This window comes from Crinia signifera, chromosome 4 (genome assembly GCF_055691185.1).
Source record: "Crinia signifera chromosome 4, ASM5569118v1, whole genome shotgun sequence".
NCBI classification, from domain to species: domain Eukaryota; kingdom Metazoa; phylum Chordata; class Amphibia; order Anura; family Myobatrachidae; genus Crinia; species Crinia signifera.
In genome coordinates, this window is record NC_139220.1 from 203306074 (window position 1) to 203331855 (window position 25782).

At 44.9% G+C, this 25782-nt stretch overlaps 1 protein-coding gene across 1 annotated transcript in view; it reads right to left on the bottom strand.

Annotated features, from left to right (window-relative positions):
* Positions 1-17014: 17014 nt before the first annotated feature.
* CRABP1 (cellular retinoic acid binding protein 1) overlaps positions 17015-25782 on the bottom strand; it is a 50239-nt gene continuing 41471 nt past the window's right edge. Inside the window, exon 4 of the mRNA XM_083179735.1 lies at positions 17015-18957. Coding sequence (XP_083035861.1) covers positions 18907-18957 — 51 coding nt within the window. The 3' untranslated portion in view covers positions 17015-18906. The remainder of the gene's footprint in view (positions 18958-25782) is intronic.

A 25782-nucleotide genomic window follows, 5' to 3' on the forward strand; every position in this document is an offset into this window, starting at 1 on the left:
CAATGTCAGGGCACCGATCAATCAGTTAATTTGTGAAGTGTGTGGTATCAGCCAGGACTCTGCGAGACTTGTCCACTGTTCCAGGCATTCTGGAGAGATACAGTACCTGAGATTAGAGAGTGTTCCAGAAGTTCAAGGGAGAGTAAGTAGGCAAGTGTCCTTTAAATGCTTAGTTTATATGTACATTACAGGTAATCCCATCTGGAATGATGGTACTACAGTAGCTGCAGTAACCCATAGAAGTGAAAATATAAAATGGGCATAAAATAAAATAAAACCGCCCAGTCAGACAATTGGTTGATTGAATTGGTAGATTGCCTGGAATTAACAGAGAAGATTCCTACTGGGCTCAGGGCCACCTGCAAACTGGATTATATATTTAAATGTGGCCTTTACTGCATCCTTCTTCAATGACTAGCTGTTTGCCAGTACCTGTAACGGGGCATACACACAGGGCGATTTCAGCCCCTTTTCTAAGCGATCTGACTAGATCACTTATGCTGGGTACACACCAGAACAATTTGGCCTCAATTCCCCCAATTTTGATACAATCTCCACTGATTGTATGTACATTGGGCATGTTTTTGCATGTTTTAGATCCGATGTGAGTCCCCGCTGGTCATTTGGCAGATCTTACCTGCTGCGGTCAGGATTTCTAAATGATCCCTTTAACTGGGTACAGATCGTGATCGGATTGTATGTAGGTCATGTACAAATAGGCAAAGCCCCGCTCAGCACGAACGCTCAGCACAAAGCATTGCAGTGTGCTGAGTGGGTGTACCGCTATTTGCTGAGCGTTCGAGCTGCGGCACAATGCTCAGCCAGAAAAGCTGAGTCGCCCCATATGTACATGACTTTAGTTGTACTGGTGGCACTGCCATGTTATCTCCCTGAATGGACTGCACCATGCTGTGCATAGGGGTTATATTACAAGGGAGTTCCTTCCTGGCCCCCAAAAGTTTCCTGTAAGATGAATGTACAGTGCTCTGTTATGTCTCCTGTCAGGGAAGTTGTGCAAGGAGTGACTTGCAGACATGTGTCTGGTTCCCCACTGCGATGTAGGGCTGAGTGGAATGCTCCTGTTCAGGCTCTGCCTACTGGCTGTGGAAGAAGAGTGTAGGACAAGCAGTGCTGAATGGCTCAGCACCAGGGCAACATGAGGAGAAGCAAGGTGATGGATCTGGCCACCTTTAGGCCGGGGCCACACAAAGCAGCGCAGCAAGTCCCATTCAGTGAGACCTGCAGTGCTGCAAGGAGCCTGCACACAGGTTCCTATGGGTCCACCCACACATTAGTGGCGGGGCCAAAGCCGCCGGGTAGCCACCGCAGATGGCGGGACGGACAGATTTTGGGAAAAAATTAGGTAAAAAAATGTGGTCTTCGCAAAATATAGCGGCTCTGGGTCTGTGCACAGAAGGGAAGTGTAGCACCCAGGATTTTGGGAAGAACACATACACTACAATGTATGCATTCACACAGCGCAGCTGGTCATCAGTGACCGGATACTTGTTTGCCTACTGTTCAGCAATATAGTAGCCTCCATTCTGTCCACCAAAAACACTTAATTTCTGAGGAAAACAAAGCAGTTGAATGAAAAAATGAGGATGAAAAGATAACTTCAATATCTGTATAATACAAAGATAAACAATGTTATGTTATTAATAATTAGGCTATAAGGCAAGGGGGGCCTGATTCAGAGTTATGTTTAGAGGCTGTGGTAAAATATGCTAGAACCACAGTAGACATCTTGTGAAAGTAGACACCTTATGCCCCCCTGCACTGGAACAACCTCCCGCCACCCATCAGGCTTTCTGATTCCCTTACCTCCTTCAAGCGCTCCCTCAAAACCCACTTCTTCCGATTAGCCTATCCCTCCTCCTCCTAACCTCTTTTGCTCCTCCTATCCTGCCTACCCTACCCCTCCATCCGTTCCTACTTATCCTATTGTTTTTCGTTCGTCCACCCACCTCCTTTTAGTCTGTTAACTCTTATGAGTAGGGCCCTCCTTCCTCACGTACTCACCCTACCTCTTTACCTCACCAGTGCTCCTGCCCGGTTCTTCCCTTCATCTACTTCATCTTCAGGCTCATCCACAATTTCCACACCTACTTCAGAACTGATGCTGATTTTAGTTCTACCAGCTATACCCCTATTTATGATGTACTTTATCAACACACCATGATCCACTGCTGTGTCCAAATATACAGAATTGGATCACTCTGAGTAAACATTAGTATCGGAGTAACCCCAAGATTACTCAGTATTGACAATGTTTTCACACAGCTGGGTCCATTTATGCTGCATCCAAGGATACAGATACTGGACTCTGTAGAGCAGACACTCAACCGTTTTCTGGAACGGTGACCGCAGGAGCATAACTATAACTTTGTGGGCCCCATCGCTAAATTTTGAAAGGGCCCCATTTCTACAGAGAGGGGTGTTAGACAGACATTTAGGTGTAGAGTGGGGGTACAAGGTGTCCCAAAGGGGTATGGGGCTCTCAGGACTCTCACAGCTCTGTGCTCAACCCCTCGGGTGAGCTGCAGGGTGTCGGAAAGACCAACGGACCCAGGTACATGCCCCATAGCTCTCCATGGCAATGGAACTGCCTCCTCTGCTGGGTTCGGGCTCAGGGGTAACTGTGAACGCTTAGGACAAACTTTGCTTTCCCCTTATGTGGTGGCTACTGGAGGAGAAAGGGTGCTGACGAGGTTGCTGGGGTGGGGCACAGATCACCAGCATCATAGAATTTGATATAGTAGAACCATGCGGCGGTCACAATACTGGTGCTGGCATCTCACTGGAGGGAATCCACCGGGGTCAGAAAAGTATACTTCCCTTCTCTCTGTACCCCCCCCCCCACTTACCTTAACTCTCCCCACAAGTACCTAACCCCTGTACCCTGCCGCATTAACCTATCTTCCGTCCTACAGCCTAACCCTCATTTTAAAGTGCCTAACACTAACTCTTCCTGCAGTCTGGCATCATTATCCATGTAGGATCCTGGTGCTAGTCAGGATAGAGGCATCGCTATCATGACTGCTGGCATCCAGGCTGCCTGGCAGGGACAAGGACCACAGTGGTTGAGAACATCCCTTCACTGACAGATACAGTATGGCTCGGAAGCTGGACCCCACTCACAGGATTCTTACCTTGGGGGCAGAAACATCGTAACCCACACAGTCGCTACTCCCACTTATCACCACAAACACATAACTAATAATTCCCTTTCACCATATACCATGCTAACCCTGTCCCTATATACCTCAAATGTCCCCACATACACACACACCCCTTCACACGTCACACCTTTGTGGTGACTTCTTTCAGTCTGGCTGGCAGCAGCTGCATATGACCCTCCTGCCTGGTAGCTGCCGTCCAGCAGCGTGGTCCGCTCCAGTCCACACTGTACACCTCGGGGGAGCCGGATTCTGATGAAACCAGTAGCGCACGCAGGGGGGGTTTCTGAGTACCCAGAAACCCCCCCAGGAGTCTAAGGACCCTAGGCTGAGGGTCCCCTCTTTCCATGGGTACAAAAATTTTGAAAATTGGCCCTTGGGAACCGGAGATATCTGACTTCAAAGCAGTGGTCCCCATCCAAGCCTGTTAATTGCTCTTCCCAGTCAGATATTTCAGGTTCTGTCTGACTTAAAGTTTTTCTGAGGTATATTCCAAAAGCTTGGACTCTCCCCCTTTGATGGACACTAGTAGCTTGTCTCTACTGTTCCCAGAACCAGAGATATCAGCCTTCCAGCAGCTGGTTACTGCTCCAGCTCCACACACCTGGTATGTAGTTTTATATTCTCATTGGCGAATTGCTCTGCTTCCTGAACTCTGATTCCCTAGTCCATAATACCATTAGGTATTTCCTAGACCTAGACTGTCTGTACTCTGGAGCCGACGGCGACGCCGCCCACGATCAGCCTGTGCATAACATAAAGCAGGCGCGGCCGGGCCGGTTCATGCGCAGGAGCCAAGAGGCCTTCACGGATGCTGGGGCTGCACCCGGCGCTATTTTACAGGGTGGCCACGCAGAAAGTCACCGCTGACCGCTCACAAAGATTTGCTGCTGCTGCCCTGTCTTTCTCTTCAGTCGGCCAGCCAGCCAGCGCCTCTTCTGCCCTCCAGGCATGCCATATACAGTCAGTATGAGTATGTGTAATTTTAAAGTACATGCATTTTTCACTGACTCCACGTGGCAAGAAGAAAGACAGACAGTGCAGTGCTGTGTGGGCCCCCCTCGCCTGTGGCAGTGGCCACTTCCCCTTGGCAACTAGCATGCAACCCCTGGCATCAAGAAAGAAACCTGTATCAATGAGCATGTAGGTAAGCAGCAACTATGTGGCCTAGTATGTAATATGCGTGTGGTATTATGCAATGGGCATTACAGTGTGTGGCATACTGTGTAATGGGCATTATGGATGTGTTATAATATGTAATTGGTGTGTTACATGTCACGTGTTATAGCAGGGGTGGGCGACAGGCGGGCCCGCGAACAGTTTCTGACTGGCCCGCCACTTGGTACTTGTATGTGTGTCCGACGGTGGCTGTGTGTGTGCACGGTGTAGTCCTGTATAGCCGGTGCGGCCATGTGCATACGCGACTGGCCACAGGACTATGCCGCACACACACAGCCGCCATAGGACACACCTACAGCAGCGCCGAGCCGCCGCCCCCCGCATGTCACTACTACTGGAGTGCGGCCCTCGAATATCTGCTGGAAGTATTAAGTGGCCACCCAGCTGAAATAATTGCCCACCCCTGTGTTATAGGCATTACGGTGAAAAGAATTGAAGCAAAGGTGAAAAAAAACATGTAAGGTGGGTCAAGGGCTGGGCCACTGTCACGGAATCTCTCAACGCAAAGGTGGTAACCCTATACTGGGCACTGCTGTGTTTAGGTGTGCTATGAGGTGACTGGGTGCAGGGGAAGTGGGCCCTACTCACAGCCAGGGCCCCAAAGCAGCTGCATTCCCTGCACCCACAGTGGTTACGCCACTGGAAATGACACATATAACACATGTGACATCAGCCACCTGCCCTAAGCAGGCATCAACACGCCTGCGTTCGCAGGGGAATGCCCAGCGGTTTGTTTCTGGACACACCCATTAAATTCTGGACGTTCCCCTGCTCGCCCCCTTCCCTCCCCTCACTGTATAACCGCCAAGGCGAGTGTGAAACTCGCCAAAGGCATTCTCACAGGGTGTTTTTACATGCACATACCCCCAACATTGGCTGGGGGACCGAATTTGGCTTGCAACGAGTGGGTCTGAATTACCCCTTAATTTCAATCGTGTCCAGTGATAGTAACAAAACAAAGTGTATGGCCAATTATGTTGATAGACAGTGATAGTTGCTTTAGCTAAATATAAGCTGCTAAATAAGTTCCTGGATTCCAATGTGAGTCCAGGAACTTGTGCTGTACTCTCTTCTTTTTTTTTTTTTTTTTTTATTACTTTTTATTTGAGTTTTTATTTTATCAACATGACAAGGTATGCAAAAGGACATCAAATAGAATGACATATACAATAATCATCAGTATGAAGTTTATATCGCTTAATAGTAGAACAACAGATACATCACATACAGTAGTAGTTTCAAGAGTATGTAATCTCTATGTAGATGTCTCAAAAGTAGCGATTTTCTTCAAGTATTTGGAGGGAGAATGTTGTGGGGCGTTACTTATTTAAAATTTCAATAAACTTATGTTTTTATAGTTTTAACAAGTATGTAGTCTGTGCTTCATTTGCTGGAAAGCTATCACTCAAAACAAATGCGGCTTCTGAGATTACAGTCAATGTCCACACTGAATTTCTAGGTAGGATCATTTGTGAGACCCTAAATTGTATAACGTATCTTGATGTCTCCATACATATATAACTTTTGATTAAAGGAAAATGAAAAAGAAAGAGAAGGGGATGAAGGAATGAAGGGGATCACAAGGAGAGACATATTGGGGGGGTACACCCGGCTGCCTCACAACCCTTTACAGGGGGGCATAGCATGTATACTGTACATGTGTCACAAAAATAAATGACATCTTATTTTTAACATTTGAACAGGTAAGTTACATATCACACTGAGAGCTGACGTTGAAGATGCCATGTGGTGTTCTCAAATAACTTCTGTATAATTGATTGGGTTTCTTTATCATAGCTCATTATCACCATCTCCCATTTCTTGTAAAATCTAGATACACCTTGTTCTATATCCCGCATAGTGGCTTGTCTCTCATATAGGATAATATCTAGCAGTGCCTGCTTAAACTCCTCAATAGAAGGAGATTTCTTAACTATCCAGTATTTCAAAATTTGTTTTTTAGCCAACGTGAGCATGACCGTTAGAGCCGGGATCATATTTTTCTTGTTTTGGCCCAGATCCCACCCTTTCAGTTGTACAAATAGACAGGGAATTGGGAGGGCCGTGAGCCTTACATTAAACACCTTGTTTATAACATTTATCAACTTATGCCAAAAGGCATCTGACCCAAAGCTCATTACCCTCACAATACCCCTCCAAATTTACACTATGCAGTAAATTAGCAAATGACACCAGACTTTTTAATGTTATTATGTACATTTTACATGTTTAAGTACTACCCCTTTTACACCAAGGAATAACCCAGGTTGGACCCAGGTAAGCGTTGGTGTAAAAGGGGCCAACCCAGGTCCAGTAACACTGGTCTCCTACCCAGGTCCTGACCAGGGTTGAACACTGGTTGGACCTGGGTCGTGGGCGGTGTAAATGGTCCTAACCCAGGTTGGGACATCCGGGTAGTGCTGCAAGGATACCAGAAGTGCTGGACGCCCTTCCACAGTGCGCTGCAGTGGCAAAAGACAGCAGCCAGGAAGGATACGGGCAGTGCACACAGGAATCATAATTGGATGCAGTATAATTTATATTAATTTTTTTTTTTGGGGGGGGGGGGGGGGCTGGGGAGAGCACATGGGTGATGCTGCACTTTTAGACTGCTATGTGTGCTTGAGAACTGAATAAAACGTTTTGAAAAATATTTTACAAAATAAACAAACCAACATATTTCAATGCTAACTTGTCATGTCTTTTAATTTTTATTTTAAATCATTGAGGGAAGGTTGCCTGGCAGTTTTTATCAGTCATAAAATGGAAATTTTTAATGTAATCCATAGGGAAAAGCAGGGCTGACCCAGGTTCAGTGTAAAGGGCGCAGACCTGGGTCCGACCTGGGTCACAGTGCTGTTTAAATGGGGTATGAAGCTGGGTCCAACCCTGGAAACTCCTGTGTTCGGGTCCGACCAGGGATTTTGGTGTAAAAGGGGTATAAGTAAGGAGCATCCTGCCCATAGTTGCCTACCCTCCTGCATTCTCGAGGAGACTCCCTGAATTAGCAGCAATCTCCCTCTCTCCCTCATTAGCCTAGAAATTTCCCTCATTTCACCTAGCTCACATTATGTAGCTGTTACATATTTTTAGAAAAATAGGAATGAGGGGTAGATACATTTACAATGAATGATCATTCCCAGCATTGGGGATAAAAAACAATGATCCCTATGGCTACATGCATGTCTTGTGGCCATTTATATGGAACCACGTGCAAAACACAATAGATCAGTGGTTCTTAAACTTGGTCCTCAGGAGCGTACACAGTTCACGTTTTCCAGGTCACCCAACAGGTGCACTAATTACTCACTGACACATTTTAAAAGATCCACAGGTGAAGCTAATTATTTCTCTTGATTTTGTGAGCAATTCATGCACTGTGTGGGGTCCCGAGGACCGACTTTGAGAACTTCTGCAATAGATGAACAATCCCTGACACATATAAGTGAATTTTCTTTAGCAAAGACTGTACAGTAGCTTTTACTAACTGCTTTGGGGCTCATCTACATTTGGATATAAATAATTTTAGAAGATTCCTCTCAGATGTAGCCAGGGCAGGCGCTATCACTAGGCAGCTGCCTAGGGCGCTGGAGGGCGCCCTTTTTCAGCCCAACAATTAAATGCTTTAGATTTACTCGTGGAAGCAGGTCCCTTGTGGTTTCCAGGGGTGGGGGATTGGGGACAAGCGCCCCAGCAGTCATCCAGCAGCCGCTCAGCCCTCACCAGCGGTAGCGCTGTCAGCGCTATGGAGCCGCCGGCAGCAGCAGCGCTTCCCTGCTAGCATCAGAATCAGGAAGCAGCCGCTTCCCCACCAGCAGAAGCAGTGGCAACCTGGCAGATGGTGTCAGCAGCGGGGTGCAGTAACCCCCCCTCCCTCAGCTCTAAGTTGTAGGTATCACAATGTATCCTTGCTGTGGGGGTCGGGGGAGGGGGGATATATAGAAATAGAGTGATACAGTGTATGTATGCATGTATCACTAATACACTTAAACAGTATGAGAGAGGCATTAAAAGTATGTGGGCAGTGTATGTATTGATGTATGTACTGTAAATATGTGTGTATGTATGGAGGTAGTGTATGTATGAGTGAGTAAGAGTGTGGATGAGGGGGGGGGGGGGGAGGTTGGCAGAAGTTTTGCCTAGGGTGCCAAGAAACCTTGCACCGGCCCTGGATGTAGCAGTACACACCCAGGCTTCTAGGTGCCACGTTCACAATATCTTGAAATATGGAACTAGACACGCCCTTTAGGTGCAGAATGACACACCCCCTCAGTGGGGCACTGTCCAAAATTCTACTACCAACTATAACCTCCTGAAACTAGTTTTCAGAATTAGGCAAGTATGACATTGGCTGAACTTTACACTCTGCAGTGACCAAAGTCACGGTCTGTGGTATCTATTCTCAGCTCTGTGACCTGTGTGCGTCTCAGCCATACAACGGTTCTGTCAGGAGTCACCTACTGTTACCACAGACAAATGATGTGTAACCAAATAGCTTTTATTTATCCTAACAGAAAACAATGGATTTTATTGAAATAACTTTATTAAATGACAAAGTGACAAGAAATATTATGAAATGTGACACAGATCAAAGGCACAGTGCACAATACAAAAAATGTTGCAGAAAGTATGACCATCTGAAGGGTTGGTGCTATGTAGTGCTTCCAGTACCCTTTGGCAGTAAAGGATTAAAGACAGACTGTGTCCTTATGAAATGCAGCCTTAGTTCAGATGTTTAGCAAAAAGACCATTTTAGACTTCATGTCGCAAGAAGTTTCTTTATTCTTTGATCCAATTCACTCACCAGGCTAGCACCGTAATATTAATAGACATACATGAACATTTATTCACATCCTCCACTGTAGAATATAAATTGTATAGGTAAGTAATGTGCTGTGATTTATTAATAAGTCATAATATCAGGAGGGTAATCTGACAGCCTCTACAACAGTCATCTTTACTTTTGCTCACAAGGGACAGATTCTGAGTCGGACAGATCTCTGTGACACAAATCATTGACTTTGCTATATTGGGTGCACATGGGCCACCGCACACATTATTCGGTACTTGTTTCCTAGCATGGCGCCCATCGCATACCATGCGATATTCATGTTAAATTACAGTAGTGCTTGTACAATGAAATATCGTATAGCATTGCATGCCAGCAAATGGCATGCGATGCGATGCGATTTTTAATTGTACAAGCACCCTGATGGGTGCTTACAAAGTTAAATACACCTCCATTGTCAATGCCACCTCCACTATCAATGCCAACCCAAAGTGTGGCGAGCGCAGCGAGCAGCCCACGAGGGGCGGCGGTACGCGTCCTCCGACCTTTTCATAACCCCACTATCCACGTCGGTGTGGAGTCGCAATGCTTCTGTTTGTCATTGATAGTGTGGGTGGTGTTGCCAATGGGGGTGCGTTTAACATTGAAAGCACCCATCAGGCTGCTTGTACAATTAAAAATCGCATTGCATGCCGCTATATTGCATGCGATGCGATTGTATAAGATGTACTACGATCAAAATATTGGGTGCCGTGCTAGGAAACAAGTACCCATTATTCTCATATTTAATACTTTCCTCTTTGAAGTTCTATGTTGGCACTGGAGCAATAGCACAACTCATCAGCAAAATGGTGCTGTAGCCATTTTTCAGAGATTTGCATAAGCACAGTAGAAAAGTCTGGGAATGTGGCACCCGACCCTTGTTCCCAGAGACTTTTCTCCTTTGCACACACACAAATGCCTGTGCCTACGACAGCTGCTGAGAGAAAAAGGGCCCACATGCATTCTGGGCATGGTACCTCTCATCTTTCAAAGCTCCTGACCCAAATAGTGAGGTTTAGCATACAGTGCATGCGCAGATGGGAATTAATTATGTTTGCCAATCTCAGTCCTATTCTGGATCATACAGAACTCGGCCGGTTGTGCCCTTTGCTGGTTCTGTTCTGCGCCAAATCTGCTCTGTACCGGACCTTCTCTGCGAAATTGGGCATTTCAGGGTGGTAACTACCCTGTCTTTTAGGATTGCTATGGGTTATTATTCAAAAACCCTGTGTGCGGGGAAGAGCGCCTCTGTACCTGATGGATCGTTTGCAATGAGCAGGGTCGGACGCTGAGATAACAATCATATAAGCAGTTGAGACCTAGAGCAACCAGTTCACTTATTTTTGGGCCAGATCTCTCCATCTGTGCGGTGAATGAGTTCAGGGGAAATCCTGGGGTAATTTTTTCATCATGTTCTTGTTGCCCTGCATATGAGTAGTACGATTCGGCGCAATGCCAGAGTTTACTGTACCCAATAAGCATTGTGAGAGGGGAGTGCTCACGCGTAGCCTGCACATGAGTGGGTGTAGTAACCATATGCATGACGAAGTACAGTTACTTGCATCATACAGATGGAGCCACGCTTGTTCATGCCACTGGCGTGCCAGAGCGCTCTGTCTCAGTGTGCCGTTCACCGAGACTTGGACATGCGAGTGTCTCTTACGCACATGCATCCCATTGCCACGAATGAGGAGTTTCTCACATGCACGCGCATCCCATTATTGGCGAACAGCATGCTGAGATGGGCTCTTCCGCGCCGGCGGGATGAACAAGATCGGCTCCATCTGTACTTTCAGGTATCCAAATGGCTGAGTGACAATGTCTAAGTTTATATTCAGTAGGTCAATACAAAAAAGGTTTAAATGAACAAGGTCGATATTGACAAAAGTTTAACATGGAAAAGGTCAACCCGTGAAAAGGTCGACATGAGTTCTTCATTGGTGGTTTTTGTGTGAATGTTGACACCTGTGCATGTGGACCTCTGCACCACAGGAGAAGTGGGTACTCCTCCCGCATCCTGTCTGTTGCCTAGTGAAGCGCGTGTGTGTGTGTGGGGGGGGGGGGGGGGGGGAATAATACCAGCAATACATAGTCTATGAGGAGAGGGCAGGACTGTGGTGTAATTTTATGGTAATCGCGTCATTTTGGTCACACCCCCTATAGAAATATTTGCAGTTAACATCATTTTGTCATGAGGGAGAGGGGCAGAATGATGCAAATAGTCTGGTCCTGCCCCATCACCACCCACCTGCATCTCCTCTCCAGACTTCTTCTGGAAAGGAGACTACAAAAGTTGGCCAAGTTGTGGTCATCCACACATGTGACCACCTTGCTTCCTTTGACTTTGAATCTACAATAGTTTTTGTTTTATCTTTTGTACATCCTATTAATATATCAGCAAATAATAATATCCTTATACAAAATAAACTTACCCATAGAGATGAGGTACAGTAAGTGTATAGACTTAATCTGTCTGGCTGGAAACTCTATACTGTATGTTTGGCACTGAACTATTCCTGTAACCTACAATCGGACAATAGAAACTAAGGTCAAACAGATTTGGCATATTTTGAGTGTAAAATACAGTAAGTGTGTGTGTGTAACTGTGGTTCCTGTATCTTCATTCTGCTGCTTATCTACTGGCCCAGAATTACTTCTTTTGAAGAAAGGCAAATCTTTTTATGCACACATGAATCATTTGTAAATAATATATTGCCAAGATTGACTAATATTTTTAGAAAATATTTCCAACTTTATGAAAGTATGATTGATTTAACAAAACAAACAGATCATCAAATCCATTTAAACATTGAGGACCTAATACATTAGAAAACATTGGTAATGCACGCCAAATCATGGGGGAACCGTGGTGGAATAGTCCATGGTGGAACCAGTAATTCTGCTGGAGCAACAAGGTCAAAAGCTACCTTATAGAGCACAAAAGAAACTATAAAGGCAACAGTGCCCTAGACAAAATTTTACTGAGAACTGCAGTACTTGTCAACTGGAGGCTTGGTTCCCTAGAAATGTGTTATTACGGCAAATGTATATTGCAGAAATAGCACAATAGAAAAAACTCAGGTGCTAGTCTTAGTTGCTAGATACAGTATTAGTGTGGTTGGTGCAGAAAGAGTTAATATTGCCATCTGTGCTAGTGAAGTAAAACTTATTTGATAGATAATGTATTGTGGAAAGTACCTACTGGGTTAACTTAGATCAAGCATTTCTAACCTTGGTCCTTATGGCACACCAACTGCCCAGGTTTTAGTGATATATATGCTTGAGCAGAGGTTACTCAATTTATTTTTCTAACCATCTGTGCTGAAGCCTGGATATAACTAAACCTGCACTGAAAGGCTGTGTACGTACTAGTGGATTTATTTGCAGATCATTTGATCTGCAGATATATCTTTTGATGTATCGGGCAGCATTTCCTCCATACACACTGACCAATCCATCGAAACAGACGCAATATGCCTGTAAACGATGTCATTTAGACTTATCACAGGAACAAACCAATCACTGAACAACATTTTGGGTACTTGTGTATTATCATAGCGCCCCCGATTTCCATCGCAGGGCCTTGTACAACAACAAAATCGCGTCACATGCGATGCAATGCGATTGTACCCGATTTTTAATTGTACAGGCACCCAGATGCCTGATTCCTATGTTAAATGCCCCCCCAGACCCGATTTTAGATTGTACACCCACCCGGATGTGTAATGACTATGTTAAATGCCCCCCCATTGTTAACGCCACCCCAAAGCGTGGCGAGCGGCGGCGGTACGCGTCCTCTGACCTTTTCATACCCCCACTATCCACGTCGGGGCAGAGTTGATTTTATATAGTGTGGCGAGCGCAGCGAGCCACCGAGCCTGAAGCGTGGCGAGCGCACGCGTAATACTTGTGAAGTAATGCGTTTCCCCTCATGGGGCTCCCTGCGCTCGCCATGCTTCGGGCTCGGTGGCTCGCTGCGCTCGCCACACTATATAAAATCAACTCCACGCCGACGTGGATAGTGGGGTATGAAAAGGTCGGAGGACGCGTACCGCCGCCCCTCGCGGGCTCGCTACTCTCGCCACGCTTCGGGTTGGCGTTGATAGTGGGGTGGCGTTAACAATGGGGGGACATTTAACATAGTCATTACCCATCAGGGTGGGGATACAATTAAAAATCGGGTCTGAGTGGTTATTTAACATGGAAATCGCATTGCATCGCATGCCATTATAATGGCATGCGATGCTACGCAATATTAAAATTGTACACTCATCCCGGGGAAAGCCTCAAATCGGTCCCATCGCATACCTTAATTAGTGGTATGCGATGCGACGCGATTGGCGCTGCGATAATACACAAGTACCATATTTGTTTGATCGATTCATCAGCCAATAAAGATCGGAGCAAATTACATTAACCATTTGATCCTAAACCGTTGTCTGTTTTCCAGTATTAGTTGGCCAATCTTTGATTGTGATTTGCTCGGATACATTACCAGATTTTTGCTCTCACCAGACACACTGGACAAATAAATATTTAGGTGTGTATACAGCTTTAGATTCAAGGGATACTTCAGCTTTTTTGAATGAATCCAAAGGTGGAATTTAGTTATATTTCCCCACAACTGCCTCTAGATGACTCCCAATGGATCAACTCAATTGTTGCTCTGTTCAGACGCAATGAGCCGTGGGTAGACACATTTCAGCTTGCCACCTCCAGAGGTCACAGGCTGAAATTTAGCAAAAGTGATCCATTGGGCATTCAAATGACACTTTTAGCATTGCACCTAGCAATTAAGTCAGGTTTAGCAGTTTGAAACACTAATCAGAACAATGTAATGCAGTGGCTTGATGTAAATTCACTTAGATTAGCAAGGTACTCAAAATATATTTGCATACTGTACATTAGAGCTTATACAAAGTTAGACCAATGTGCACCTTCTTTTGCCCAAAACATTTTTGACATTCACACTAGGACTTTTAATGTATTCATAGTATGCTGAGATTAATTTTCCATTAATGACCCTTATACCAATATGGACAGGACAGGTGTTTACACGTGTGTATGCTTGTTTAGTGGCTACTTAATTGCGGGTGCTCAACTTCTTGTGCAAAATGCTGATGATGGTTGATGGCCACTTCTGATTGGCTGATTGCATCTGAATCCCTTCCACTTATGTTAATACTTTTGTAAAGTTGCTGTTGCGATCTATTTACATTACAGGTTGAGTATCCCTTATCCAAAATGCTCAGGACCAGAAGAATTGTGAATGACGGATTATTCAATATTTCAGAATATTTTTTGTTTTTCAATGAGGTATTTTGCATTCATGTTGTATAAACACATCAAACACATGAAATACACACAAATATATTTTATTTGTGCATAAAACAAGTTTTCAAAACATGAACAAAGTTTGTACTATCTCAGGTCCTTACGTTGAATGCCAGCAGTCATTACCTTGCAGATATTTATATAGTGCCAGTTACATATCGGGGGAAATTTACCAATATGAAAAACCTAGTTTTTCGTATTGTTTTTTTCCCTACGGTTGCATACGACTGTTTAAGTCGTATGCAAACTCGTGTTCCGGAGGGGGATTTACAAAGCAGTCAGATACGACTGCTTTGTAACCCTCCGATGGTGTAGCCATCCGTATTAGCAGCCGTATATACGGCTGCTAATACGAATTATTTGTAGGCAGTCTGCACGGATCAGTCAGATCCGTGCAGGCTGCAGTGTGTAAAAAAAAATAGAAAAATAAATAAATAAAAAAAAAAACGGCGTGGGGTCCCCCCCACAGCCGAAACCAGCACCAGGCTGAAGGAGCCGGGGCCGGTAATTAAAAATCAGGGAACCCGACAAATAGGGGCTCCCCGATTTTTAACAACCAGCCCCAGGCTCCAGGTCCGGGGCTGGTTATCAAAATACGGGGGACAAAATGACTAGGGGTCCCCCGTATTTCAAGAACCAGTCCCAGGCACAACCAGCCGGCAGGGTAATGCCACAGCCGGGGGGAGACTTTTTATGCAAGTCCCCCCGGCCAAAGCATTAACCCTACCGACCAGTCAGCCTGGCCAGGGGCCCTGGGGGAGTGGGGACCCCCCCAATGAAGGGGTCCCCCCCCTCCAGGACTTACCTGACCAGGCTGAAGCCTGGTACTGTCCCCGATGCCCCTGGGCGGTGGGCATCGGGCTGATTATGGTGTAAAAATAAGGTTAAACTATTGTTTTTTACTGTGGCACTACAAGTGCCAGCAAGCCTCCCCAGCAAGCTGGGACTTGGAGAACCACAAGTCCCAGCCTGCTGGGCATTAAAGGGCCCGCTGGCACTTGTAGTTCTACAGTTAAAAAAATAGTGCACAAAACACACTGATACACTTTTAAAATAAAACTTTATTACATACAAAGCCCACACATACTAATACTTACCTATCTTCTTTCCGTAGGTAGCCCTAATGTCCTGGTCCTGTGTCGGCGGTCTTCTGGTCCTGTGTCGTCTTCTTCCTCCATGTCGACCGTCGCTGTCGCCGTCCGGATCCGACGAAATCCATTTGGGAAGCTGTGGAAGGAAACCATACTCACCTGTCCCAGCGCGACGTAGTCCAGGTAAGGGTCTTGGCAAAAAAACAAACCGACACCCGAATCCAGCCCGGACACGGAGACGCACGGTACTGTGTGTACATCGTGCGGCTCCGCCTCCCGAATGCCGCTATTGGCCGCCTTGCGGCCTAGCGGCTCCTGATTGGCCGCTAGGCCGCAAGGCGGCCAATAGCGGCATTCGGGAGGCGGAGCCGCACGCTATAAACAAACACCGTGCGTCTCCGTGTCCGCTTGGTTTCGGGGTGTCGGTTTGTTTTTTTGCCAAGACCCTTACCTGGACTACGTCGCGCTGGGACAGGTGAGTATGGTTTCCTTCCACAGCTTCCCAAATGGATTTCGTCGGATCCGGACGGCGACAGCGACGGTCGACATGGAGGAAGAAGACGACACAGGACCAGAAGACCGCCGACACAGGACCAGGACATCAGGGCTACCTACGGAAAGAAGATAGGTAAGTATTAGTATGTGTGGGCTTTGTATGTAATAAAGTTTTATTTTAAAAGTGTATCAGTGTGTTTTGTGCACTATTTTTTTAACTGTAGAACTACAAGTGCCAGCGGGCCCTTTAATGCCCAGCAGGCTGGGACTTGTGGTTCTCCAAGTCCCAGCTTGCTGGGGAGGCTTGCTGGCACTTGTAGTGCCACAGTAAAAAACAATAGTTTAACCTTATTATTACACCATAATCAGCCCGATGCCCACCGCCCAGGGGCATCAGGGACAGTACCAGGCTTCAGCCTGGTCAGGTAAGTCCTGGAGGGGGGGGACCCCTTCATTGGGGGGGTCCCCACTCCCCCAGGGCCCCTGGCCAGGCTGACTGGTTGGTAGGGTTAATGCTTTGGCCGGGGGGACTTGCATAAAAAGTCTCCCCCCGGCTGTGGCATTACCCTGCCGGCTGGTTGTGCCTGGGACTGGTTCTTGAAATACGGGGGACCCCTAGTCATTTTGTCCCCCGTATTTTGGGAACCAGCCCCGGACCTGGAGCCTGGGGCTGGTTGTTAAAAATCGGGGAGCCCCTATTTGTCGGGTTCCCTGATTTTTAATTACCGGCCCCGGCTCCTTCAGCCTGGTGCTGGTTTCGGCTGTGGGGGGGACCCCACGCCGTTTTTTTTTTTATTTATTTTTCTATTTTTTTACACTGCAGCCTGCACGGATCTGACTGATCCGTGCAGGCTAAAACGCGAATAGAACAGGAAAATGGTGTTCTATTTTCCTGTCGTATTTGCGTGGGTGTTTTACACCACTAAGCAGCCGTATTATCAGTACGGCTGCTTAGTACATCAGAAACCACCATTCTTTTGAATGGTGATTTCTGTCGTATCCTATCGATGGTGTAGGGCATTCGTATTTGTAACTACAAATACGAATGTTACATCTTTAGGACTACGAATTGTTGTATTTTTGGGATTGTAAATCCCGAAAATACAAATTCGTAAAAAAAGGTGTATTTCTCCCTACGAATACACCTTTTTTCTACGAATCCATTTTGGTAAATGTCCCCCATCATGTCCTCAGTAGTGCAAGTTACATATCATGTCCTCAGTAGTGCAAGTTACATATCATGTCATCAGTAGTGCCAGTTACAGATGTGCCAGTAGTGCTTTTAGCAGCAACAACAAAAATTCCACTTTCTGGATACTATGGTTTTCAGAATAATTTGGATAACAGATATTTGGATAAGAGATACTCAACCTGTATTACAGTGATATTAGCAATTGTTCTGGAGCTATAAAACATGTTTTAAATTACTCTTTTAAAAGGGAAAGAAATTAATGTTTATATTGATTTGAATTTAATTAAAAGTGGGCCTAATTCTGGTTGGCTCTGTAAACAATGAAAATCATTGCTTACAGATCGCTGAAACACCGCCCCGCTGAATGCCCCCCACTGCCATATCTCCTTTGTACCATGCAAGAGAATGTGTTCGCTAACACATCCCCTAACATGCGTCTGCCTTCGGAAATAAGTCTCAACTGACCTTTATTTCCTTCGGTGTCCAACAAAGAAGGGGCGAGCTCTTATGTCTTTGACGTCAGCTGCCCGCCCTCATTCTCATGGGTGAGTCCTATTTCTGCCCCCAGCACACCCTCCCCCACATGTTGTGTACTGTATTTTTAACACCTACTGTACCATTACCACTGTAAAGCTACATCTGATGGCACAAACCAAGCAGCTGTGAAGAGGGACACCCTGAAGGTGTGCGTCTGAAAAAAGTGGGCCTGACCTTATGGCTAGGGGGTGTTGCTCTTCACGTCAGAACACACCCTCATTTTCTCCACTGAGGGGGCATGCCCTGCACTCTGAGCTGCTGGCATGCCCCCTGTCCATGTCTCTTGGTGTATAGACGCTATACGCAGCAAGTGCGAGAAGGGCTCCCAACTGGACAATGCTGCCCTGCGGATGAGACAGCAGGACAGTCCCAAAAAGAACTTAACTCTCCCATGAAAATCGGGACAGTTGGGAGGTACGTATAACTGTTCACTCCAGAAATGAGACAGGTCCCTACTTCACCTGAGACAATATGGACGCATCTTTTCGTATGTTGCCAGCAACTGAAACTAAGTATACTGTAATTCACCTTTTTTACATTTGGGATTCAGATGCAAATTCTGCCCAATTCAGAATGAGCCCCATTATGTATATTTGCAATACACCGTATTCACAAACCTACTTTAGAGAGTTACTGGTTAACACAATTACAAGGGAAACATTTCTTGCAAGGTTGTTATACCTTGTCAAGTTACAGTAAATAACCAAAATGTAATAGAGCAATGAGTTCTTAAGAATGTTCAATTGGCTAGGACCTAATATATAGAATTGAAATCATTGTCCAGTAATGACTCCTGTCAAAAGACCGTAGTAATGTACATCTTAGAAGCAGAAGTGCTTGGTTGTATATAGAAATAGATAGCACCAATACACAATGAGAGTTTTTATCTTCATTAGAAATTTTAACTTCCAATTAAAAACTGCATTTTCTAAGAGCGCAGTCTGATTTTACTAGTGAAGGACAACACTATTTCAAATTTTAAAGTATACAACAAGTGGACGGGTATGACAGGAAAATTATCCCTACATTACTGATAGAAGATTTTGAGAGCCCAGACAAATCCCTGTCTCATGCTCTCACATATATTCGTGTACAGACTACGTCATCAGCTCCGAAAACCTGGAAAATAAAACAGGACAATTAGTTTTCTGAAGGCAAAATTGAAATGTCAATAGAGCTACAATATTTTCATGATGGCAGCCTCCAAAGCTGTCATTTAAATTAATTTACTACTATTACATTTCATTCCAAAACACAACCATAGAAACTAGAGATGGTCAGATCCAGATTTAACAGATCTCAAATCGGCATCTTATTGGCTATCTGGCTGTCACATCTTTTGGAGCCAAAATATAACAGCTGATAGCCAATAAGATCCCATTTTGAGATCCTGGTAAATCCAGACCTGCACATCTCTAATAGCAACCAAAATGATGTTTGCTTTATGTAAATTATTATTATTATTATTATGAAAAGCAACATTTTACAAGGTTTTTTTGTGCCTATTTTGTGGTAAATTTAAGAGCACAATGTGTATCCTGTCAGATCTCATGTACACATGTTGCCTAAACATAATAGAGACACAAAGGGCGAGATTCAACAAGCTAAAAATGCCGTAAAAAAAACAGTTTTCGGGGTTTTTACCGCATTTTCATATGCAGCAAAGCCCCATTGCTGGGGCTTCGCTATGGGGGGTTACGCCAGTTCCTATTTGGCGTAACCCCATGGAAGCCTATGGGCTTCCCTTCGCGTCCCCCGCCGCCCCGCGCGCCCCCCGCCAATCTGCGCTGCACTCCCCTCACCTGTGTTCGGGCAGCCTCCTGCTGTGCTACCCGGACCAGTGATTTCCTCCTGCCTGCACCACTTCTGAGTGCAGGGAGGAGGAACCGAAGCCCTTACAGCTGTGTAAGAGTTCCGGCAGGGAGGGGGGGACCCGGTGCACATCACCGTGCATCGCTTTTGCGCTAATAATCGCATATGTTACTGCATATGCGATTATTAACTATGCGAATGCCGGCGATGTGCACCGGGGATTATTGGTGAATCTCGCCCAGTGTGACATCACTAGTCCCTTATAAGCTGACGTAATGCATTCTTATAAAGATAAATTTACTGCATAATATGGTTGCCTGGACTGCATTTTATTTACATTTACTGTACACTGCATACTAATATGCATTAAAAAATGCTGTGGATTTGCCTTGGTGTGTGACAATAGCCTGCTTAGCACACTTCAAGGCTCACCTACACTCTGCTCTTGGAGATACCTCAGCAAACATGGGGTATAATTTACAGTTGCATGTATATTCAACTTGATATGGAAAAAGGGAAAGGCCAGCACTTGCTAGTCAAAGGGCTTTGCTAATTGTGATGTTTGTATACTGTATGTCAGAATTGCCTACTCACAAATTTTGGGGGCAGCCCCCCCACACCCACAGAAGAGAGGTTGGATTTCCTGCATTTTGGTAGCTTCCTAATGAAGCAGGCAGGATGAGGAGATCGGAGTTTACCTCAAGTGAGGATGGTGGGGGCGGCAGTGCCTATGTGGGCTGCTGGAACAAGTTGCTGCTGAAACCAGCAGAGTCAACAATAAACACAGATAAAGCTGCAGGGGTACACAGCAAAATACGTCAGTACCCCAATCTGCACCCAATCGCTCCAGGACTTCACGCTTTACAGTATGAACCAGTCCCGGACTCTGTGGTCAGAATCCATTGACCACAGAGAGAGACAGCCACCATACTCCAGGTTTATCCACCTTGTATACCAGTATACCAAACCCCCCAGTGGTCATTGGTCTGTGATTCCAGCTACCAGGAAATTGAACCACACAGTGGAGGCTCAAATCAGCTGGACACTTAACACTCTGTCTATATAATGGTAATAACTCTCTTTACCTTTCTATTCGTCCAAAACAGTGGTCAAGGAACAGGGGTAAATGACCCCAAATGGGGTATAAATAAAGTTCCTGGGGGTGACGGAGGGTTGCACTGCCGAGACACAGCTGGGCATGCATACGAATATATATATATATATATATATAATATACATTGGATGGGCTCTGCACACACTAAATTAACTGATAATAAATAGTGGAGATTTGGTTCATGAATTGATCAAAGCATTTAAGCCTGCAGCCCCCGTCAAGGGACCCCACTGTTCTGCAGGTCCTACCACTATCGCTGAAAATGGCTGCAATACACATAGCTATCACATCAATGTTTGATACCAGGCATGCTATCAGGTCTGAAGCTCACAGCAGACTTTGCTTTTATAGGTGAGCAGCTACCAACACACCTGTCACTAATCATCTAGGGAAATGGCTAACATAAGCTATGGAATCTTAGTTAAAAACAGGGTGAACCAAATCTCCACTATTTATTATCAGTTAATTTAGTGTGTGCAGAGCCCATCCAATGTCTGTTTAAACAATGTGGTCACAAGCCATAGGGCACCCCAAAACTAGGAAAGGTGAGTGCCGATGTTAAGTGTATATATTATATATAATATATATATATATATATATATAAACATATACTGTATACTGTGGCGGTTTAGCGGCACTCCAAATAAATTAAACAACTCAGCAGATTGGGAAATACAACATTTCAGTTTTTTATTACTGTTAGGTACTTGACAATGGTTAATATATTGTAACTGAAACATTGTATTTCGCAATCTGCTGAGTTGTTTAATTTATTTGGAGTGCTGCTCCACCGTCCCAGTAAATTCTCCACTTGAGAAGGCAGCCAGCGAGTTACTTGTTTGCAGACCTAGAGTGACGGACCCCTTATTCTCTCTATAAATTAAATATCTCTTTAATTATCACAAAATATCCCCCATCTTGACCACTCCGCTCTGCGTCTCTCTTCTGCATGGATTACTAGCTCCCATACACTATTGCAGGACTTTCATCAGGCTGCTCCCACCCCATGGAATGCCCTTCCACGCACAATAAGACTCTTCATTATCCTCCAAACTTTCAAGCATTCCCTGAAAACTCACCTCTTCAGGCAAGCCAATCATATTTAAGTTCCACACGCGTAACTCTCTGAGGTACTTATGTTTTATATAGCTTCCCTTCTGGAGCTACAAGCTATGCTATTACTGGTGCCTGTCCTTGTGTTTCCCTCCTATATCTCTATAGATTGTAAGCTCGCAACAGGGCACTCTTACCATCAACTCTGTCTGTTGTTACTCAGTTTGTTTTATCACTGTCTACAATTGTAAAACGCAATAGAATCTGCTGCGCTATATATGAAACTGTAAATACATAAATAAATTACCCCCAGGAATTTCATTTCATTGCATATAGAATCTATGGGCGAAATTTATTGCTATGTGATAAAATCGCATTTTTCAAAATCGCACTATATCGCCGCAAATCGCACTTTTTTAAATCGCATTTTCTTTCCGGAATTCGCATATTTAATGGATGCGAATTAGCGGTTAAAAAGTGCGATTTAATGTGATGTGGTGCAATTTGAAGCGCTCGTCATGTGCGATATAGTGACCAACCACACTGCAAATTACATGACAGGCCCAACACACAATAAAACTCCAAAACCTATTGGGCCACCTTTGACCCCTAAAATATGCATCACACACACCATATAAAGGGCTAAGGCGCCATTTTGTCCTTTAATAGGTAGTTTGGAGAAAAGCATGATGAGGAGAGGATCAGTAAGAAACACATGGAGCAGCAAGGCAGCATGGTGCCAAGGAGGGCAGTGGCAAGGAGGAGGCAGGATGAGGCTGTTGCTGGGACCAGCTCCAGCAGCACCCAGGAGGAGGGTGCAGCTTCCCAGCATTTGGAGGTGCAGCAGGAGACAGACATCCAGCATGTGAAGTGGCCAGAGGAGGTAGAGGAGGATGGTGGGCAGGAGATGGATTCCGCAGAGGAGGGTGTCCAGAATGAAGGTTAGGGCGCGTCTGCTGTTACTGCCAGGGGGCGCAAAATTCATTTTTCTTATGAAGAAAATTGTGCCCTAGTTAGGGCCCTTGTGCTGGTGTATGACAGGCTGCTTGGGGCACAACATAATAGGACACATTTGTCCAGGAAGCTGCAAATTACAGTAAATTCCATCAGCAGGCATAAGCGCACAGTGTGCAATGTAAAAAAGCTCTTTAATGACATAAAGCACTTGTTAAAGAAAAAGATGGCCAGTGAAAAAATCCAGGCCAACGCCATCGGGGGAGGGCCACATGTTGCAGTGGAGTATCATTCCTACGAGGAAAGGCTGAAACGATTTATTCAGCCTGAGGTCCTGCCTGGAGTCCATATCACAGACACAGATAGGCCGGCAACCCCACCATTGCCTGGTAAGTGTCCAGATTTTTACCTTTATGAGTATGCAGTGCAATGTTGCCATCATGCTGTGCTGGTGTGTTTGTGTTTCATGCTGCGCTGGTGTGTTTGTGTTTGTGTGGAACTACACATCCCAGCAAGGTTAATGAAATCAGTCCCAAACAATTGTGTACCTTATGATTCACTGCTGATCTGCTTATATTTATGACATAGTATTGTGCTGATGTATTGTTGTTCCTCAATATTCTTAATCTTGTGGGTGCATCCCTATTTTGGGTGCATCCCTTTTTAATTAAAAAAATAAATGGAAAAAGCATCCACCAAAAATTGAGCACACAAAATAATAAAAAGAAACATGAAAAAAAATGTCATGCCAGTTGATTACCAAAATCAATGTACAGCAAAATACAATGCAATTTTCACATTGTTTGCTAATTTATTTGCAGATCAACCTACACGACATCGTCCAGTTGGCTACAACCCACCTCGTGGACACGTGCCACCAGAGCGAGCTAGTGAGTATTTTTACAAATACACACAAGCACACTATTCTAACCCATAACAACATGTTTCTGTCAGACACAAAATCAAATCCAGCAGACCTGACGCCTATGAATAACAAACCAATGATCTAAAGCTGTACACCGTATAAAACACATGGTGAAGGAAAATCCCCATACATGCTGCGGGCCTGCTTTTTGCCACTAATTATGTCCCTTGAAAAAATGGCAGAATAGACCACCGATACACTGTGGCCCCCCCACAACCCACAAAACAAACCAAAAGCTTAGTGTGCAAATCCAAAAATCTAAATGGCAGTTCAAAAAAACATGGGCCAAAGGGGGAGTAAGATTGTTTTTAGGGGTGAACATGCACATTATACATGATGGGCCAGATGCATGAAACATTTTTTGGTAACATGATGAGCAATACTCATAGAAGATACCACACATCAGAACAGAACAACACAAGAATTGTTAATCAAGTACACACATCACTATAACCATCCATCACATATTCAAGTATATGGATAATTTTTTTTTTTTAAACCAACAAGGAGTGTTGTCAAAGAACATTGAGCAACATTTCACTACACCATAAAACTCCACAGCAGTGTTGTGTCATTTACCAATTTAGGCATATTCACAGGAACATCTCAAGAACCAGTCCATCAGGAAGAGGACACACATCCTGACCCGCCAATGCTGGAGGTTGATGAGGAAATAATCCTCCACACAGTGGACCCCTACGAGGCAAAGGATATTCCTACTGAGCCAGCCAGCACAGCAAGGCAAAGAAGTGCTCGCCATGTACACCACTCCAAACTTCCAAACCCTCACCCTACTGCCCCTACAGGCCCAGCAACCCCTACTACAGATGAGCTGTCCAGATCCTTGCATTCCTTCAAAGGACAAACAGGTGGAGTTCATGGACAAACAATCACAACAAATGACCAACATGCAGGGGTACTTGCGGAACATCTTCTAGCAATTGCAGAAGGTGAACCACACTGCTCATGTAACCGCAGACATTACTCAGGCCCTTAGGGCATAAAATTACACCCATAGGACCCAAAATGACTGCATTAGGGCCCAAACTGAGACCATTTGCAGTCTAAATGAGAAAATCTCTGCCCAGATCCAAACAGATCCTTGCATACCGAAATGGCTGGCCAAACACCAACCTTGTAACATCCCAGCCCTTCCCCAGTGACCAGTGGGTCCTCCACTCCTATTAGCAGCCCCCCAACTTCTCTGCCACGTCGCAGTGTATGGACCAGGGGTGGTGGGGTCAAAGGGTGGATGTAGCAGGACCCAGGCAAGATAGGGGTTAACAAAATGTGTGTGGTTCTCTATTTACCATTGTTTTTGGTTTGTATGTTTATGCAATAATCTATGTGCACTTAAGTAAAGTTTTTTGGGCAATTTCAAAGTTGTTTGTTGTCCTTTACTATTGTCCATTACATGTTGGTCTGACTTAATAAATATGTGTGAGTAATATGGGTGTACATTGGGTGAAGTTAGGGATTTATACATTGGCTGAAAATTTTTGATAAATGTGAATATTTAGTGCACTAATGTTCATTAGCGTGTAACAATCGGCTTTAATGATGTTGTCACTTATTTTGTGGCCTTTATTTTAATTTTTGAGGATGCCCAGTGTACATATTAACCATTACATTCATTTGTCAATATTGGTCTGTGACCAAATCGCCACTCAGAACCAGGTGTGTTGTACTGGGGATTTCTAGACACTTTTTCTTTTTTGGCGATTTCTAAAATTGCATCCCATTAAATTGGCAATTTATAAATTTTTTAATGGGAAAACATGGATGCGAATTTGTGTGTGACTAAACATCGCCATTTCAAAATGTGCGATTTAGCAGTCAAAAAGTGCAAATCGCCACACTTTAAATTGATGATTTGCGCAAAAAAATGCAATTTCGGACATTTTGTCGTCAAAATCGCCCAAAACACGAAATCACATCCCATTAAATCTCTCCCTATATGTGTGTGTTACAGTACAGTAGTGTACAAGGAACTGACACAGTGCAGTGCGTGAGACTTTGTGTATAACACTCTTCCCTGTGTGATGCCCTGGGCCCCACCTACAAGTCCACTCACTTCTTCAGTAGA